The sequence below is a fragment of the Crocodylus siamensis genome, chromosome 7, assembly GCF_052110815.1.
Source record: "Crocodylus siamensis isolate JL-2025a chromosome 7, ASM5211081v1, whole genome shotgun sequence".
In the NCBI taxonomy this organism is placed as follows: Eukaryota; Metazoa; Chordata; order Crocodylia; family Crocodylidae; genus Crocodylus; species Crocodylus siamensis.
Genome location: NC_143401.1, coordinates 25,351,117 through 25,372,007, shown reverse-complemented (window position 1 = coordinate 25,372,007; position 20,891 = coordinate 25,351,117). Strand labels below are relative to the sequence as shown.

General features: G+C 44.3%; 1 protein-coding gene across 3 annotated transcripts in view; it reads right to left on the bottom strand.

The window, feature by feature from the left end:
* Nucleotides 1–20,891, bottom strand: part of ZSWIM8 (zinc finger SWIM-type containing 8) — a 91,005-nt gene that overhangs the window by 34,954 nt on the left and 35,160 nt on the right. For 2 of the 3 annotated variants that reach the window (XM_090057373.1, XM_090057372.1), the window contains exons 3-9: nt 19,396–19,490; nt 13,203–13,375; nt 11,350–11,457; nt 6,723–6,804; nt 6,164–6,284; nt 5,380–5,581; nt 2,181–2,356 (exon numbers count right to left, since the gene is read on the bottom strand). In XM_090057373.1, the coding sequence (XP_089913499.1) occupies nt 2,181–2,356; nt 5,380–5,581; nt 6,164–6,284; nt 6,723–6,804; nt 11,350–11,457; nt 13,203–13,375; nt 19,396–19,490 (957 nt within the window). The remainder of the gene's footprint in view (nt 1–2,180; nt 2,357–5,379; nt 5,582–6,163; nt 6,285–6,722; nt 6,805–11,349; nt 11,458–13,202; nt 13,376–19,395; nt 19,491–20,891) is intronic. The other variant, XM_090057374.1, reaches the window with a different exon arrangement.

Below are 20,891 nucleotides of genomic sequence, written 5' to 3'. Positions count from 1 at the left end.
GCAAATCCAAATTTCTCAACACAGCTCTACTGCAGGCCCCAAAGACAGGACTTACACACACAGACCTTCTCAATCTTTTCGAGTCTCAAAAGCAAAATAAAATGGAAGTACACCGAGTAAGGGTGTTAAGCATTAAGTCTCAAAGCACATTAGTCTGGGATAAAAGGAGCTCTACAAAATGGACTGTTTCCACTTGACTGCTAAGCAACCCAATTAGCTAGCGAATAGGCTGACATGGATTAATCAAATAGGCTTTGTAGGAGAAAGGGGTGGAGGAGTTACTCAGAGAAAAGGTAGCAAAAGACTGTGGGGGAACCTGCAACAATTTAGGAATAGTGAAGCAAGTCTAATTGCAATCCACTGGAGAACCGTGAAGGAGTGAAAATAAAAAGCTACAAAGGAGCTGAACCAAGGCAGAACATATCCCCTTTGGCAATTGTATTGAAATGGGAGGAGAATGGGAAAGGAGAAGTAAAAACACCTGAATTATCCATGACAAAGTAGGAACTTTTAGTAATTTGGAATGTATCAAAATGACCAGAATGTTAGGAGATTCACACACTGCAGAAAAGAGGAGATATGAACAAAGAACTTGTTTTACTAACAGTGACATGACTCACTGTTTTAAGCTTTCGTTCCTGGTTTCCTACTGGCTTCACTTGGTCTACCTTAAGCTTTTATACTGTAAATTCTTCAAGGCAGAGACAACACCTTTTTAAGGAGACGTACCCTAAAATTATGACATTATATTCATGTTCAATGATAGTTAAAAGATTAAAAAAAAAAAAGTGTGCAAACACTTAAAAATATACCAAAAATGCTTTTTTCTTTCCAAAAGCTTAAGGTTAGCTTTTCCAATGTACAACAACTTATACTAGAGCATGCATTGCATGATATTCTGCTAAATGCTGCATACTGTATTTTGCGTATTTTGCAAACCAAGGTATCAGTGTGCAAAACTGAAGCTGAACATGAAACATCAAAACACCACCTGCTATTCAATTTTTACTAAATGGAGAAGCTGGTTATTTGTGCATGTTAAGCAAGATAAAATGCTCTAGGATGAATTGCAATACTTCTGATTGTCCTGAACTTGTGATTGCTCTGAACAATTCCACACACACAGACCAAAATGATCACTATATGTGGGACTTGTCAGTATACATGGTTCCTTGGGACTGTAGAAAACGTAACAGTTACAATCTTGAACAGAGTAAGAACAGATAATTTTCTGGGTATACAAACCTGTGAAACTACTAGTCAAAAATACTAGATTTAAAACAATCAAACAGAAATACAGTGATCTAGCAGGCTTTAACCTAAATAGATTTTTGAACCAAATCATGTCAAACTGACCTGGATAAGCCCTCTCAGTACCAACACTGGACAAGGCAGCAGGTGAAAACTGCCAATGTAATTGACCTGAGTTTAGAAAGGTACTTGACAGTACAACTTAGCACCACTGGAAATAGAGAAGCATGATTTTACTAATGCACTAAAGGTGATGGATTAACAAGAGCAAGTGAGCTATAAAAATGGGGTAGACCAGCATCCTTTAATATATTAATTGATAATAAAGAATACACAATGGTATTTAGGATTCAAACCAGCAATCTACACTAAGCTAGAAGACACAGCAAGGAAAGCATGATAAAACCAAAAACAAAACTGAATATAAACAATTTTGCCATTTGGTTGATTTGTGTGGTCTGAGTGTCAATGCAAAGTAGTACTAGATAACAAGGAAATACAGAAATATTATGGCTGAACAGGTCTGGGGTATAATTGAACAGAACTGTTCAATACAGTGGAAGTGTCTTTCTGGAATAGCACGCCATCAGGAAAGCCTTAAGTGCAAGCCAAAACTCACATTTAAGGGATAAAAGGCCATGAATATTGCAGAGAACCACACAAATACAGTAGGGTTTAATACAAGAGCAGTGAGGACAATTAGAGATAAAAGCGATTAAGGTTACCTTGAACACCAATATAGACCATAAGAACTTACAACTGAACTATCTGCTTTAATAACATAATACACTTGCTAAACATCTAAGGATAGGGTGGTAAAGTGGAATTGTGCCCAGATGCCATAACGATAAGCAGGACTGAACAGCACCACTTAAGGAATTTTACCCGCCAGGTCTTGGCTCCGAAGATTATCTGACACTTATGCTTACCTCTGTGGGCTGATGGTTGGATCTAGAACAGCCAGCCTCCAGAGGACCACCATCTCATCACACATACTGGCACAGGCATGAGCAGCCACCTCAGACTGGCCATTACTGCGTCCAGTATGCCCACTGGCACTACTGTGAGACGCGGATGTTCGCACACTGTACCACCAACCAGTTATCTGCAGAAAAAAGGACATTCAATGGAGCCATGCCTAGACAGCCAAACTCTCTTTCACAATTTCTGGAAACATATCACAGATGGAAAATAAATAAATATATTCTGTTGTTAAGTTTTCAGTGCCTGAAAACCAGGAGAACTAAAAACAAATCCAGCAGACATAACAATAAAAATTGCCACTACCTGCTAACAGTTAGGTGCCCCATGCAATAAGAATTTGATAGGCTCAGGCTGGTTCCTAAAGGGCAGATACTCAGGTAGTAAGTCACTAAGACTAGCTTTTCTGTCAGCAGCCTAAGAGAACACGGAATGAATATGAAACATGAAATCTTTGATCCCTTGAATCTACAGATAAGATATATCGGGGCAGGCAAAAATACAGCTCACAGGCTGCACCCAGCCCACCAGGCCATTCTATCCAGCCTGCAGGGCCCCTAAAAAATTTAGAAAATGAATACTTATCCGCTCCTGGCTGCCTGTTAAAAATGACAGGAGCCAGGGGCAGTAAGACCCAAGGGAAGCCAGTGGTAGGAACATGCAGCCCAGCACCAAGGCCCACCTTCCCTCCCCCTCCCCAACCAGAAACCCCGTGCCCCATGCTTCCCAGAGGCTCTGGCTGTTCCCACTCCCTGCACCACAGGAAAATTCAGATAAGAAGGCAGGGGTGGGGGGGCGAGGGGAGGACCACAAGTGATTGCCTCAGTTCTCAGGGCCAGGCCGGGATAGCTCCTTCTGAGTCCTGCAGTCACAGCCATGTTGCCAGCCACTCCACGTGGTGCTGGAGTGGCTGGCAGCAGGCAGGAAAGCAGGGAAATAGCAGCCACAGGCAGGGTGTAGTGGCAGTGAGCAGGCAAGCAGGAATGCAGCAAGAGCTGAATGGGAGCACAGAGCCAGTGCCAGCAGGGCCAAGAACAGGACAGCAGGAGTACAGGACCCCTGTCTCTTCCCCACCCCAGCACTGCTGGTGCCAGACCCCACACTCCTGCTGCCCCTCTAGAGCTAGCCCCAGGACACTGGTGCAGGACCCATGTTCCTGCCGAGCTGTATTCCCGCATGCCCGCTCGCTATCCCTTCCCCTGTCTGTAGCTGCCATTTCCCTGCTTTCCTGCTGGCTGCTCCAGCATGACATGACTCCCAACTGCAAGCCTGTGATTGCTGGAACAGAGCCTGTGCCAGTACCCTGCAGCCAAGAGTGGAGTTGGGGAAAAGGGGATGTGCAGGGAGGGAGGGGAGAGTGAGTGAGTGAGTCCCACACCCCCCCACCATACACATGCAATTACACCCCACCTTGCACTGCCATACACTCACCCCCCACCACACACCAGCCACCCTCCTCCCCACAAACCCAATACCTGCCAACACCCCACATATCCACACATACCCACATGCTGCCTTACCCCACACCCAGATGGCTACCAGGGGCTGGGGCACCTGTCAAGGGGTGGAGCTACCCATGTAGCCCTCAACATCTTGCCAAAACTCAGTAAGCAGCCCTCCAACTGAAATAAGTGCCTGCCCTTGAGGAATACAATAGGATAACAGGGAAAACCGGATACTATAGCTGTTCTTGCTTACATCTCTACTTACAGAAAGAAGATCCATCTCCATGTTAATATCAACCTTTTCTCCAACAATAAAATTCAACCCAAATTCATGGAAATTATTTTCAATTAAAATTATCAAAGTCTAATGAATCGTGTCAAATGGCAGAATTTCAAAGCCAACACATAAAAAATATTGTCCAAATTAGAGGTGTACTGATACATCGGTCCAATATTGGATTGGTACCAATAAGGAAAATTGGCTGTATTGGAAATCGGGCTAATGTGGCTGATAATTTGGCCAATAAATGCTTGTGCATGCACATAGCTGCAGCACAGTATACAGGCAGAGAGGAGCAGAGACCAGCAGCATGCAGTTGGTAAGTCTGTTGTGGTAGAAGTGGAGGGGGGAGAAAAGGGTCATGGGGGGGCAGATCAGCACCCCCCCACTCCCCCCCAGTGAAGGAGGGAGGGGACAGGGGTAGCTGCTGCCCAGCTGGGGTGGGGTGGGCACAGGATGGAGCTGCGGCTCATGGAGGGGGCGGGGCATTTCCCTCCACTGCACACACCCTGGGAGGACATGGGAGGGGTCTACAGAGGGGGCTGTAGTCAACCCAAATTTCACCTTAGCCCTCTCCCAGCACTGCCGCTGCCTACCCAGCACAGCCCTCGCTCAACCCCTGCCTCCCCCCACATGCCAGGAAGAGCCAGGGCTGCACTGTGCAGGTGGTGGTGGCGGCACTGGAAGCTGGATCTGATGAAATTTGGGGTGGTTATGGAGCCCAGGCCCCACTGAGAGGAGCCCGGCACAGCCCCAACCCCAGCCCAGGGCAGATCTGGAGGCATACGTCCCCTCTCCCCCACAGTGTCCTCTTGAGGCACACCCAGCGGTGGGAGTCACCCTCCTCCTCCACAACGAGCCACAGTTCCATCCCACGCCTGCCCCACCACCCTATCTAGGCAACGCCTGCCCTGTCCCCTCCCTCACTGTGGGGGGCATTGATCTGCCCCCTCCACACCCCTTACCTACTCTGTCTCCTTCCACCATAACAGACTGACCAGCTGCACACACCTGTATCAGAAAAATCGGTTTGGTATTGGCCAATATGCCTCCTTAAATATCGGCTACCTGTATCAGCCCCCAAAATCTCTATTGGTGCACCTCGAGTTCAAGTGCACCTTATTTTGACATAATCCATGGAATAAAACTGCACTGATCAGAGAGACTATGCACAGGGGAAAGGTCGAGGTAAAGTTGTTGAGAAAATGGCTTCATGTTGATGTTAGGGCATACGACAACCCCAACATCCAGTGAAACTGGTATCACTGAAGAAGCACTCAGAATACCAAAAAGCAAGTTGCTTTAGTGGCAAGGGACTACTCCCATAATGCACTTGCAAGGCACAAAACACCACTGGAATTGTTGCCACCTTTGATTAGTCCCCCCCAGTCACTGCTCTGCTTTCCCACAGGGTTTAAATACCTGCTCATAAGTCAGACACTGGTCAGTTAGGATCTCCAGCAGAGGGGCTGCATTGCTATCTCGCCTCTTAAACATCTCTCGGACAATGGATAGCAGATTCCAGATCCCCTCGGGCTCCCTCCCTCTCAGGGGACGGAGGAGACACGCCCATTCAGCAGCAGCAGGTGGCTCCGTGGAGGAGAGGTACATAGAGTTCACATCACTGAGAGGGGGAAATGGAGAGAGTAAAAGAACAGAAGACAAGATAAAGCACAGCAGCAAAAAACAGGGACAAAGCTGCACAATGTTATATATTTCCATGCATCATTTTTGCAGGTTGAAAAAGGCAGAAGGAACCACAACTCACTGAAGAAACACAGTGTAATAGGAGTCGGAGAGGAACAAACAAGTAACATACATTCTTAACTCCAGAGAGGGTCTTATCTACTAGATAGATGAAAACCTGGAAGGGTGACCTAAAATTAAACACCTTGAGTTTCAAAGCATCATACCAATTTAACACTACAGGGCATAAAGTAACCAAGAAGAGAATTCCCTAGACCAGGGGTGGCAAAATGCAGCCCGCCAAGCCATTCTATCCAGCCTGCGGGGCCCTTACAATACTTAGAAAGTTAATATTTATCTGTCCTCTGCTGCCTGTCATGCAGCCCTCGATGGCTTGCCAAAACTCAGTAAGCAGCCCTCTGCCCAAAATAATTGCCCGCCTCTGCCCTAGACTCAAAGTCCCTGTTATGTTTCATGTGTAGGAAGGGATGATTATTACTCTGATGAGGAGGCAATTTACCTGAAAACAACAGGAGAGGGCCCACAGAATTTGTGAAGGGTTTTCTTTATGTTGTCACTCAGAGTAGATTCATCTAGGTACCAGGTGCTTTGATCTGAGGCTGAGGGCCCAGCAGTGGGATCTTGAGAAACACAGTTTGCAGGTGTTAGAGTGTTACAGTCTATACCCCTTATTCCAGGTCACAGGCAGCAGATAAGCAACACTCATTTTCAACTCAGTGCAAAAGTAGACACAGACCTGTTTATGGACTCTAGAAACATTTTTCAGTCATTTGCACTGGGTTACATGGGAAACTCTTCCATTAAAAATAACCTAGATGTGGTAGTACCTGGAGCTCCTTTTATTTACTGTAAGTTCTCACCAAACCTGTAACACCAGCAACTTCCTGCAGCTCCCTGCACACACACAAATCTCTCTGCTTTCCTCTCTCCTCCCCCTGCTGCCTCAAATTAAATAATGTCTCAGCAAGCCAGGAGCACCCACTGATGGAGATGTGATTGATTCCCATCCCTGAAGCAGACTATAGAACATCAAATGTAATAAGAATTATCCATGTTACCTGGGGCTCCACACACCGTGTTGATGGCAGTGGACTGAGAAGACAGCAACTCATCCAGCAAACGCTGAGCAGTTGGAAGAATCTAAAACACAAGACATTCAGTACCATTTAAAGATACATGTGCACCTCTTACCCTGTCATAAACCAAGCAACTATTCAGATTTTTGTTTCTGAGGGACCTGGGACTGACAGATGTTTAAACACACTTTAGTCCAGTTTCCTTTCTGGGTTCTCTAGGTAGTGCACAACTTGGAGATTTCTACCTACTATATATGTGTAAGAGTACTTTAAGTACTCCAGTGGAGGGAGTAACACATACTGCAGCTGATACCATAGCATAACTCTAGTTATTCCACTTTCCTCCATGTTTTACCTTAAGGTAAATTAAGCAACCTTGTCACATAGTTCATACCCTGCAAGGTAAATAAAAGAGCAGAAAGGTATGGATGATCCTATCTTTTGTTTTAAATGAGGAAAAAATGATTTTGCAATTCTAAGCTTCTCATTTCAACATATGCAACATTTTCCTACAACTACTCTATATGCTTCCATTACTTGGAAGGGGGGGGTGCTATCTTCAAAGAGGAGTATAGCTCCTCTGCTCAAGCCTGTACGGGGGGCTGCCAGGAAAGCCAAGGCAGACACAGAGCTAGGACTAGCGTCCAAGATCAAAGATAATAAAAATTCCTTTTTCAAATACATAGGGAGGATGAAGGCGGCACCGGGAAACATGGGGCCCCTGCAAGATACTCTGGGCAATCTGGTGGTTGCACCAGAGGAGAAAGCAGATCTCTTTGACCAATTCTTTACCTCTGTTTTCTTGTGCAGGACTTCCCACCATGATGCAAGACGGACTTGAGGGGAATGCCTCCAGACCTCAGGTTGGGGAGGACTGGGTTAGAGAGTTTCTGGAGGGGCTGGACATATTCAAATCAGTGGGTCCAGATGCTCTCCACCCCAGGGTGTTGAGGAGCTAGCAGGGGTTATTGCAAGGCCCTTGGCACAGCTTTACGAGCGCTCATGGTGCTCAGGCCAGGTGCCAGATGATTGGAAGATAGCCAACGTGGTCCCCACCTTTAAAAAAGGGAGGACCCAGGCAACTACAGGCCCATCAGTCGTACCTCAATCCTAGGGAAACTCTTTGAGAAGATCATTAAGGAGCATCTGTGATGGGCCAGCTTCAGCGATGATGCTCAAGGGCAACCAGCACGGTTTCATTAGGGGCAGGTCATGTCAGACCAACCTGACTGCCTTTTATGATCAGGTCACAAAAGCCTTGGATGCAGGTGTCGCTGTGGATGTAGTCTTTCTGGACTTCTGGACTCTGACACCATCTCCCACCCCATCCTCATTAAAAAAAAAAACAACTAGGGGACTGTGGCATTGATGCCTACACAGTCAGATGGATTGCAGGCTGGCTGAAGGGTCGTACTTAGAGGGTGGTGGTGGACAGGTCATATTCGACCTGGGAGGAAGCGGGCAGTGGAGTCCCCCCCCGGGCTCAGTCCTTGGGCCTGCGCTGTTCAATCTCTTTATCAGCGATTTGGATGACAGGGTGAAAAGCAACCTGTTTAAATTTGCTGATGATACCAAAATTTGGGGTGTGGGGAGCACACTAGTAGGGAGGGAAAGACTGCAGCAAAACCTGGACAGGTTACAGAGGTGGGCTAACAAAAACAGGATGCTTCCATACTGACAAGTGCAGCGTGCTGCATTTGGGCAGTAGTAACCAGCAGCACACTTATAGAGTGGGAAACTCCCTTCTTGAGAGCACGGAGGCAGAAAGGCATCTTGAAGTCATTACTGACTCCAAGATGAACATGGGCCGACAATGCGAGGTCACAGTTGGCAGGGTTAACCGGACCTTGTCGTGCATTCACAGGTGCACCTCCAGTAGGGCCAAGGAGGTGATCCTCTCCCTCTACGCAACACTGGTCAGGCCACAGCTGGAGTACTGCGTCCATTTCTGTGTGCCCCACTTCAGGAGGGATGTGGACAACATTGAGAGGGTCCAGAGGAGGGCCACCCGCATGATCCGGAGACAACAGGGCAGACCCTACAACGAGAGACTGTGGGACCTGAACCTGTTCAGCCTTTACAAGAGAAACCTGAGGGGGGACCTGGTGACCGTCTATAAATTCACTAGGGGGTATCAGAAGGGTTTGGGGAAGACCTTGATTCCCCCAGTGCCCCCTGGCATGACAAGGAATAATGGTCACAAATTATTGGAGAGTAGGTTTAGATTAGACATCCGTAAGAACTACTTCACAGTTAGGGCAGCTAGGATCTGGAACCAACTTCCAAGGGAAGTGGTGCTGGCTCCTACCCTGGCGGTCTTTAAGAGGAGGCTCGATGCCTACCTGGCTGGAGCCATTTGAGCCCAATTTTCCTCCTGCCCAGGTGAGGGGATCAGACTTGAAGATCTACAGGGTCCCTTCTCACCCTACTTCCATGATTCTATGATACTTATCCCCAAACTACTCCTTAAAAAGCCAATTCATTTAAAGCAGTGGTCTCCAAAGTGGGGTGCAGAAGATGATCCACTGGGGTGCGGGAAGAAAATATTAGAATTTATATTTATATATAGCTATATTGGGGGTGCATGCTCAGATATTTTTTACTGATAGGGGTGTGCAATCAAAAAAGTTTGGAGACCACTGATTTAGAGCACCAAGGAACCCAGACTTAGTCAAGCCCTCCCAGGCACCAGAACTGCAGGGAAGAAAGCTGGTGTTCCTGAATTTAAAATTCTTACAGGACTATAGCCTTAGACCTATTTGCTAGTAAAATTCATGTTGGCATAGTGAGTTATGAACATGTATCAGACTTAAACATGAGCTAACCAAGCTCCTTTCCTAACCCACCACCATTTCATACATCCACCGGGATAAACATGATCTCATGCACCTCAACTAAGTCATGAAGTACTCCTGGCATACCCTCCTAGAGAGAATGAGAGATTGATATGGGCCTAACTTCACTGATGAACAGACTGAGGGAAAACTGTTTAGTGAAAGCACATCATGTCTTTGAGGCATCTGGAGCAACAGGCTTAGCATTAAGCCATACTTACTTCTTTTTCCATTACTACATATTCCAAAGTCAACAAGAGGTAAGAAAAATCACTTACTGAGACAAGCTCACACATTAAAGGCTGTTGTACTATGGAACTGGCAGGATGAGGGGAATACTTGCTATACACAACAAGTGCCTGAGGGAGAAGTCCCTCAGCAAAACACCTGTGCATATAACTGGGAGTCTGGGTTCACCAGTGCAGGTAACTCCTTGGAGAACTAGGTAACAGCTTCTGAAGGCACCATATGAAGGCTTTGACTTTCATAGCAGGAGAGCATCTTACAACATTTGTGCCTAAGTCATACAGCCCCACAGCCCAGATTCAGCAAGCAGCAGGCCAGATGAGTCGGGCAGGGGAACAGTGACAATATTAAATTACTGCAGATTCAAACAACAGTACTTAATGCTGCTGCCACTTATTGGGTTCAAAAATTTGGTGCCACATGGGGAGCTCCGTGGGGCTGGATGGCACTGCTCCATGTGCTAGATCTTGGTCACCACTGTCTTAGATTATTTTAAGGATCCCTCCTCTTCTACTCATGTTCCACATGTGGCCACCATCATCCCATGTTTGAATGAGAAACTTCCTTGTTATGACAATTATGTATTTAAGTTTAATTTACCAGCTGAAAGACCCACTCATTGTTTGAGAAGCAACTCTCAAACAGTTATCACTTCTTGATGTTTTTTTCTACAAGTCACATTTGTCCACATCATAAACCCTGCATTTTTTGCAGTTATCTTAGCAACACTGATCGGCCCACATAATTTGCATGCATCTTCTGAGCAGCTAATGGAGAAGATGTAACCTTCAAGGGGAGTGAGGCTTTTTCTGCCTTCGTAACTACATCTGGCTCATGATGAGTCCCCATTCCACGACCACCTTGGGGAACAATGACCCAAAAGAAACGCTTGTTTTTGATAAAAGATTTGCTCACCATTGTGATCCCACCCCAGGTTATAACTCAAAGCCTATTCAGTGGCCTACGCAATAAGCCAATCAAAATTATAAGATGGTTATCAACACCGAAGGGACTTGAAGTCAGAGAATCTAAAATTGTTCTTCTACCCTTTGAGATGCTCTTATAATTAGGGTTGAAATGCCAGAAGGCCAGGAGGGAACCACTGTGTCTTCTGGGGACAGTGCTCAATGCTGCCAATCTAGCGTCTTTATTCATCTAGCGTCTTTATTAATCCACACACAGGAAGATGACAGACGCTGACTTGCTTTGAACTCCCTTGTGTATTACATTTATTATTTTGATTTTCATATTTGCGAACTGAGCACCTGTTTATGCCCATGTGGCACCCTACAACTAACCAACACTTTCCTTTCTCCTTTGAAGACACCACTCTAATCCTTTATTTGGCCAATGACAGCTAAAAAACTTGATAGTGGCCTTGAGTCAGGCAGGAATGAAAGCTGCCTCTGTTACTGGTGATCAAATACAGCAACAGGCCACTATAAGTAAAATACTACACAGATCAAAGCAACCTGAGATTACTTAAATTTAACAAGGGCTCTGGTGGAACAGAATAGCTCTCCTTTTACCTGTTGTGGGAGTTCACTGATTAAATACTGAGCAAATTTCTGCAACTGATCTCTTTGCAGTCGAGACAAGGACTCCGAAACAGGCGCTCGTAAGCATACTGCCGATGCCTGGAGAGAGAAGAGAGATAAGAGAACGGCTGTCAGCAAGGTCAGGCAGGACTAGTCCTGTACACTAGATGACTGAAGCTGTTTTAGCAGCAGCCATGGTTAAGCATAGATTTTCCTTGCAATTATGTAAAGCAGTGCTGCAGACTGGACTCGGCCTATGTCTTGATTTTATAAAGCCTATTTTTAAGAAAAGAATTCCTTTTCAAGGAAACTGCTAAACAGCTGTGCTTAAGATCTGTTGTTGCTAGCAATTGCACAAACACTGGCAGAGAATTCACAAACAAACCTCTAAAATAGGCCATTATTTTTTAGCTTCTGGCAAAGAAACAGCTCTGTGGGGGGCTGTTTTATAGAATCGCCATCCAACTAAGATAACCATTAGATGCTTATTCATTTAAAAATTAAATTCATTTTCTCTTCCTTACAGGATTTTTAAAACGAAAAAGATTATAAACTGTACAAGAATGTCTTAATTTCTTTCACTACGCAGAACAAGCAGCAGTCACTTAATTTAAAATTGGAAAAAGGCCAAACCATGTCAAGGAGAAATAGGCAGACGTACCTGGCATCAAGCAATCCCCTTCACATACAGTTCCCCTTTTGTGCTCAGAATATACCAGCTACAAAATGGTTTCCATATCATCATTCTGGTTTACTTCTATTGCATGGAGGATTCCTAGCCTTTTTGTGCCTAATGCTATAACTGAATCAGAAAACCTGCTGGCTACTCCCAGACTCCCAAAAGCACGTATTGGAATAGCCATGTAAGAGCAGAAATTGCATTTAAAATACCCAGCTGTCATCTGGCAACTAGAGGCAACAAGGTGCTTTTCTTAAGGTTTGCACATTCAAGCCTGCAATAATTATCTATTGTGAAATACCACTGATAAATTGTTAGCAATTTTCACCTCTGCTTTTAGGGAGGGCTAAAATGGATTGAAAACCATGATGAGCTTTGATGGCTTTAAGACAATGAATAATCCTTCTGTTCCTTCCAATAAACTACAATCAATCCCTCAAAATTTACTTGGTGAAATGTCTCTCCGAAGAATATCTGCAACATAAGGCTGCACCCTAACATTACATAATTTGTATTTTACCAGCTTATTCTGCCTACTTTCACAACAGGAGTTTCTTGGGACAGAGAGCACATCTCCACTGCATGTTCATAGTGTTAACTACACTGCAGGTACTCCAATAAAAATGGGGACTCACATTTTGAGATCAAACAGGTGGGTTAGTTACCCAACCTGAGGCATAGCATGTTAAAATGGGCAGCAGTACACAAAGGCCAACATATACTGAAATGGTTTTCAACAACAATAGTGCAAGTAACAGCCTTCAAATTCAAAGAAACACTGTGTTTGCAAAGACTCCTGAAAAAGAATTAAAATAATAAGCAGTTTTGCCCACCAGTGACCCTTGAGCATATAATCCTCATAAAAACACTAACGAGGGGATAGAAAGGGGCAGTAGGTATGCATTATCAAAAGATGGTCAAGCAGCTTTGGAAGCTAACTGTACAGTATAGTGAAAATATACAAGGATTAGAACTGTGAATTTGCAGGACTTGCACTGCCACTCAGACTGCAATCTCCAGAGCTACATGACCCATAGCTAAAGGGACAGTCTAAACTTCCCTGGAGAGAAGCAAGCCTGAAGCATAGAAGCTTGTACCCAAGCCACTATGCTTCAACACAGGAGAACATCAAGAAAGTGACACAGAATTGTATTTAAAGGCCTACATTGTGAATCCGGAAGAGACAGAGGGCCACGACATGGGCACACCACTTGGCCCCAGCTCCGCAGGTACAGCTGCACGAGGTGATCCTACATCGGTCAAACATCACCGCCACGTTGTATGCACCTTTTGGTGGCACCATCTGCGGAGGTACCACTGTCGCGCTCAGATGGAAACCTGTTGGAAAATAAGACAAAATTACTGTCCCCCTGAGGATCCGAACATGACCCTGTTTAATACAACAACACTCACATATGTGCACTTATATTTAACTTTAAATGTTAAGCAGTACAAAGTTGTTCTGATTGTATAACAGCATTCATCCTGAGTCTCTAGAACTGGTCTGCCCCTTTAGCTGATCAGAAGAGTTACGTTAATTTAAGTGCAATAAGAAAATGCACAGAATAGCACGGTGTCATGAAATGTGGGATCTTATCAGTGGAGGTGTTCAATACTGGACCAAGCACCCCCATGAGGAACATTTTAGGATAAACTAATCCAGTCCTCCCATACTGCAGAGGAACAGGTAAATTGATATCTAAGAAGTTACTTCAAACTTAGGTGAACTTTCAGAATGTTGCAGTAATCTATATTACACTTGAGCACTTCTGTTGGCATTTCAAACACCACTGCTAAACAACGATTTATTTCTCAAGAAAGAGTTCAGGTAAATTACGCATCACCTTTTGATTCTGAAAATACTCTATTCCAATAACCAACGTCTTGCATGAGATTTAGGTAAACTGTGAAAAGAAACAACACTGAAATATCTAAAAAGCCAGCCCCACTCTTCAGTAAGCAAACAAGTGGGAAGTTAAATGATGTATTTCCACCTAAGCGGGATGACAAAGTCAGAGGTTGGCTTCATGAATAGTTATGCACAATAAATACTCATCGTATCCTTAAGGCAGCCTTCCTCTACAAACATGGTTTACTTACCAGGGCACCTTAAATGTTAGAAACAAAAAATGGCTAACAAAACATACCAGTCTATTTCAATTGCCTCTTGAAGACTTCTGTTCCATGTCAAGATTTCTCTCTGGCAATGCATATCAGCTCCTTTAACTATCCTCAACTTCTTAAGAATTGGTGCAGCATAGAAAAAGCACTAATGGTACCATTCACCAAATAGCAATAATTAGACTTGTAGGCTCCTACTTACCCGCTTTTCTAGAGTGAACTTTTTTGTAGGGAGGATGAGGGACAGTATTTGAAACAGATTTCCACTGTCAACATGCTAAAGGTAGGTAAGTGGACTGTGACTCCAGGGTAGCAAACTATATCAGCTTTGGCCAAGCCACTGTTATCATGGTGTTCAATACTGCCCACAACTTTCTAAACAGGACGAAACAAATCTTTTAGTGTTGGGCATCCCACTTTCTGCTGAATCCTCCTGATAATTACAACTTTCTGGTACCTGGTTGCCTCCTCATTGCTGCTGTGCACTGGGATTCAAATCCTCTTCCTGACTTAGGTAATATATTTCGTGATCAGTGCAGGTGAATGCCACCCAATCCAAGTGGCAGAAGAATTTGGGGGAAAAAAAATAAAAATAAAAGGAGGTGTTCACCACAAAACTACTGCTCTGCTTAATATAAGTTATAGATCTAATTTACTCTCTGCATAAATGTCTCAACACGTCATTTTGCTACACTAGGAAACATCTCAGAAAAAAGCTAAGACACCCTTCTTTCAATAATAGCATGTTAAGCCTTCTGCAAACTTGATGTGCAGCCATACTTCACTTGTACATGCTAAATGTCTAAAATGTTTTACAGAACAAGAATGGGTTGCAGTGGCAATCTTCTTGTCAAAAGTTTGACAAACTTTATTTATATGTGAAGAAACTTCACTTCTGAAACATGAGGAAAGGAGAACTGGTTATAATTAGAGGAGGAAGAAAGCAACACCTTATGTAGCCATCTCCAACATTCAAAACCAATTCACAGACTTGGGCTTGTTTACAATGTACCAGTCATCTTCTGTACAATAGCATTTCTCAACCCATGGGTCGGAAGAATCTCTCAAAGAGTTGTGAACAAACCTTAAAAATGGATTCTCCTTTAAAGGAGAAAAACATGGGAAACCATAGGTTTCCTCTTGCAGGCTGGCAGAGTTCCAGCCTGCAAACAGCTGCCTGGGGGCTGGGAGGAGGGCAATCAGGCAAGGGGCACCATGTGAATACAGAGAATACAGCAATGACAGTAACCCACATAAAATCAGCCCCTAACAGGAGGAGGGAGAGGAGGATCCAGGTAGTTAACCAAAGACTATGGCACTGGTGTCATCAGGAAGGCTTTGGCTTCCATGACCACAGCCCGCTCTTTGGTGAGAGAGGCAGCAAGCTGTTGGGAAGAGATGGCCTCCACCTCTCTCCACTGGGGAGAAGGCTCTTCTCAGCCAGACTGGCTAAGCTGCTCCACTGGGCTTTAAACTAAGCCTGCTGGGGGGCAGGGGACTACTGCCATTGCTGGTTCACTGAGCAACCCTTGCAAAGCCAGCAGGCCAAAGCACTTAAGGGCACCCACCCCACCCCAGCCCTGGTACAATCTGTGGGCAAGGTAAGAGCCCCCAAGGGGACACTTCCCTGCCTGTACACAAATGCCAGGAGCTTGGGGAATAAGCAGGAGGAACTCACCCTCCTGCTCAGTGCAAATAATTATGATGTCATAGGGATAACGGAGACCTGGTGGGACTCCACCCATGACTGGACCACGGGTACAGGAGGGATTGTGTAGGTAAAAGGGGCGGGGATGTAGCTTTCTATGTTAAGGAAAGTTACGCGTCCCTGCAAGCTGATGTTTGCAACCAGGGTAGACAACTGGAGACCCTCTGGGTTAAAATCCATGGGGAACACGCCACAGGGGACACAACGGTGGGAGTCTACTACAGACCTCCCACCCAAAGTCAAGAGCTTGACTAGGAGTTTGCCCGGGAACTGGCTGAGGCCGCATGCATCAGGACCAGGGTCATCACGGGTGACTTCACCTACCCAGACATCTCGTGGGAGGATCACTCAGCAAAATCTGAGCTGTCGCAAAGCTTCCCATCGTGCATGGATGACCTCTATGGGCCAACGAGAGGTAAAGTGCTGCTCGACCTGGTACTGGCTACTGGGGATGACCTAATGGGTGACCTAGTGATTGATAGGAAGCTGGGTGACAGCAACCACGAGCTGATCACCTTCACCATCCGCTGTAAAGCTGGCAAGTCAGTCAGCAACACCGAAGTCCTTGACTTCAGGAAAGCCGACTTTGACAAGCTCAGAAGGCTTGTCAGTGAGGCCCTAAGGGACCGCGACCCCAGGGGGGAGGGGAGTTCAAGAAGAGTGGTTGCTCCTCAAGGGAGCGATCCTCAAATGCACAAGCTAAGTCTATTCCATCTCGGAGGAAAGGTGGCAAGAGGGCCCAGCAGCCCCCCTGGCTCTCCAGGGATCTAGCAGACCTTCTGAGGCTAAAAAGAAAGGCCTACAAAGGATGGAGGATGGGACTCACCTCCAAGGAGGAATATTCTGCACTAGTCCAGTCCTGCAGGAAGCAAACCAGGAAAGCCAAGGTCCTGCAGGGAACAAATTAAGAAAGCTCCCTCCTGTTCCAGGTCCTGGCCAGAGCTGCAGCCCCATACCCCGCTACGGGCACAGGAATCTTGCAGGGGGGACATGCCACCCAACCCCTCCAATGCACTTTCATTTACTTTCAGGAAGATTAGTGAGGTTTACAGTAAATGACAGTGCAACAGAGACATATTTATTTTTATCCAAGCTAAAAGAGTGAGGCCACAGGGCAGAACAGCATCAAGTATTTTTCAAGCTCTACCCCCTCAACCAGAAACAGAGACACTAATGATGCACCTCTGACAAAACTGTGTATGTTCACAATGGCTCCCTCATTTCCTGACACATTTGCTTTCCAAATTGTAGATTTACATGAATACAAATGAATGGAAAATGATTTCCATTCTGTCCACGGCGTGTCCTTTTTCCTCTACAAAAATGAAAATGCTTGTCCCATTCCAAAAAACAGCTATTTTTTCCCCCTATGCATGCTGTCTTTTCTCCAGGGGCTCTGCTGCATATACAGTTGAAATGTCTCTTGAGTTTTAATCTTACCTGGTTTCTCTTCTGGTTCTTTCTTTTAATTGCCCATCCTCCCTGAATCTCAGTTTCTGAATAATATTTTACTATCCTTTATTCTTCTTACATTGCTCTGCATTTTCCATATTGCCCTTTTAATGTATTGCCGAAATGAGTTTTGATGGCAGTCCCCCACTGTATATTAAACATTTTGTTCTTTGCCACTGTTAGTTTCCTAAGCTGTACAGAATTTCAGACCGTTTCCTTTTAACAAATTCTTTATTTCTTCAAAGTTTCTTTTCCTAAAGTCCAGTAATTATTGTGCTACTATTCTCATAGCCTCCTACCAGCTTTTCAGTCCTGGTATCAGTGGTTTGTCTGTATGTGCTTTTAACCTTCAGCTTGATCATATCTGGCTCCATTTCACTGATCAGATCTAAATTAGTCTCTGGCAATTCTTACAGCTCTCTACACTGAGTTTGAAGAACTGCACCCTTCTTTAGAGCTCCCACTATTCTTTGCAGAGTAGCCTACTGGACAAATTTAACTCTTCTGTGATTGCAATGACAGACTGCCAATAATAATAAATACTTTCCAACTTATCCAAAAATTGGATTATAGCAGCAGAGGGCCAGCTGTGGCTCTCACCATTGCTTTTGAGGTGCCAGTGGCATCCACCTTTATAAATCCTTTTCAGTCTTGCCCATGAGCCACGAAGCAGTTTTTATCCAGCATTTAACAGACTGTAACTTGGAAGTAGGCAACCTAACAGATTCAGCCCAAACAAGACTGAGCAATACTGCTCACAGGATAGACGAAACAATGACAGGAAATAGTGGAAATTATGCAAGAAGCCCTGGACCAACGGGGGTCACTTTTGCCAACGCTGTTCCAATCTAATAAAGTTGTCCTTACTTCTGCTAAAATTTCATTCATTGAAAAGGTTCCACTTGGGCTGCCAGTAAATGGGTATCCTTTAACATTCTCCCAGCCCACCCAGCCTTTCCAAACATTCCTCTCTCACTTCAAAACTCAGGAGGCAATTTACCATTCTGCTCCAAATTACATGCCTCAGAGACCAGCCCCTTTTTCTATTGTGCAACTTCTTTTCAGTTGCTTAACAGACCACAATTTCTCAATGTCTCAGTCTATTCTTTCCAGAACCTATCCAGAGCACCTTCTGGTAAAGATAAAACTGAACAGCTGCGCAAGAGTTTCACTTATTTCTTGTCAAATGTTTGCCATCTTCCTGTTCTACCTCAATTTTGCTTCCTCCATTTCTTAGCATGCATGCATACATACCTGCCCTTCTAATTCCCTCCAAATATTATACTTCACTGAGGTGTTGTCCTTCCTAGATTCTGCTTGGCAAGCAGAGAACAACACTATATACATTCTACACATGAGCTCTTATTTGACATTCAAATATTTGGATTTCATATAACTTCTTCCAGTCTTTAAGCCTGCCAAAGACAGATGCCACCTTGTCTGAACCACAAGGGCTCCATGGAGAATGAAGAGTCCAATCTCCTCAATAAAAAAAATCTAGGATTAGCTTTACAGTTATAAGTAACAGAATAACACAAGCAGGGAAGATGGATAAAAAGCGTAATCCACAAAGAGCTTTCCTTATCCTGTTATCAGTAAAGCTACATACACATGATGCTCTGCCACATAACCAAGAATTCATCAGATTGCACACTTGTCATCTCTGCACTTATTTTACTAGGAGCATTAATTACATCAAGACTTCAGACAGCCAGGTTATATATTAAGCTATCAATGAAGAATTAAAATGTCATGGAGACAACAGCACTACAATTAAATTTTCCCCAAGTCATCCAATCAGATATAGCATCTAATTTTCAGAGAAGTTTCTGCATTTCAGTTAGTTTTCTAGTTCAACTGAAAGAAGCTGCACAAAACTAAGGAACTTGTCCAAAGCTTCAGTGATCAAGTAGCAGGCTCAGCAGAAACCTTAACCCAAGATATTTTAGGTTACAACTCCTTCACTATAGTTATCGACAGTTATTCTTAATAACAGAAGTTGTTTGGAGGCACTGTTGCTTTGTTATGTGAATGAGATTTCAAGATCCCTATAGACGTGAAGATGCAGAGCTCTTACCTATCTGGAGAGGGTCTTTGACAGCCCTCATTCGAAACAGTTGCTCCCCCCGCTGGAATTCATCCGCACTGCCATTCGCCAAGCAGGAGTACAATCTATGAGAAGCAAACATTATTCCCTTTCAAATACAATCTTTAAAAGGGGGAAGGGGGGCAGAAACACTGAACTGCACCTTGTTCTCAGTCCATGGAGTCAAGAAACCTATACGGTATGACTGGAACAAAAACTGCTAGCTGCTTTGAGTGTATAAAGCATAGTTTTAGCCCAGAGAAACTACAGAGCATATGGAGATGTGGATAAAATGCTGAAATGGTTATTGTGGTGGGAAAGATACAAGGGCCGGAGAGTGAAGAACTCTAGCTCCTTTTCTTTACAGGCTGAAGCAGTGCTATACTCCCTGCCTGAGACAAAGATGTGTTCTATTTTGAAACTGAACCCTTCAATCTGGCCACCAGTTACCCACAGATCTCTTTCTACTTTCTCCACTTTTGCTAGAAATGTGGGGGTTTGTTTTTTGCCAGATGAAATGTTATTTAAGAGCCGTGCCAGCTATTTATCACTGGATGTGTTTGGTTCCAAAAACATACGGGCTTTTAAAAACTTAAGGCCTTTGCCAGCCAAATTCTTCCAAGCATGTCAAAAGTTTGTTTCCTCATTTGAAACCTACAGCCACAGCCAACTGAGTCAAAAGAACTATTTATGAACTACTGTTTGTATGATGCTTTGATCATGTGAGCTGCACCCTAAGAAGCATATTAAATGGTTATGCAGGCTTCACCCCAAAGCAGTAGATTTTTGTAACTTTAAAAAGTTACTTGAGAAGAATGAGAAATTTCTCTGGAATAGTCTGTTGACAACTGCAAAGTAGGAGTGAAAGTGGTGAGTAAGAATGCTATGACTCTTTCAAACCTATGTTCATGGTAGCTGTGATGTTACTGTTAAGAAAGCCAGAAAAGCTATAGTTGCTATTCTAATATTTTGGGAGTTAATAATAGTCTCCAATTTTGTTGTGGTAAAGTTACCTTTATTTTTTTCCACAACTATACACCATTATCCTTTTTTGGGATACTACAAGAAGTGCGACTTAAAACTGAACTGTTTCACCTTTACGCATCTCTTGTACCATTACTTTGTTCACAAAAAAGTCATAGCCCAGATATGACATGTATAGCCTGGGTGTATAAACATTAGCATTTTGAGGAATGTCAACGTACGGGCTCTGAAATACCTAATTCTTTCACTAAAAACTAACTTTATAGGTGCCTTCCTAGCTTCCAGAGTCACTTGTTCCAAATATGTACCATGACTCCCTCTACATTTTAGGGAACAGCAACCAAATACTTAATGAAATTTCCCATCTTTGCATCTTGTAAGTAGGTTGTGGTATAGTTCTTATGCTCTCACACCAAGCTAGCTATCTACATTCCCCCACAGTCCAACTTTTCCAACGACTTTAACCCAGCTGGAGACCCTTATTGAATGGGGATTTCCTCTGT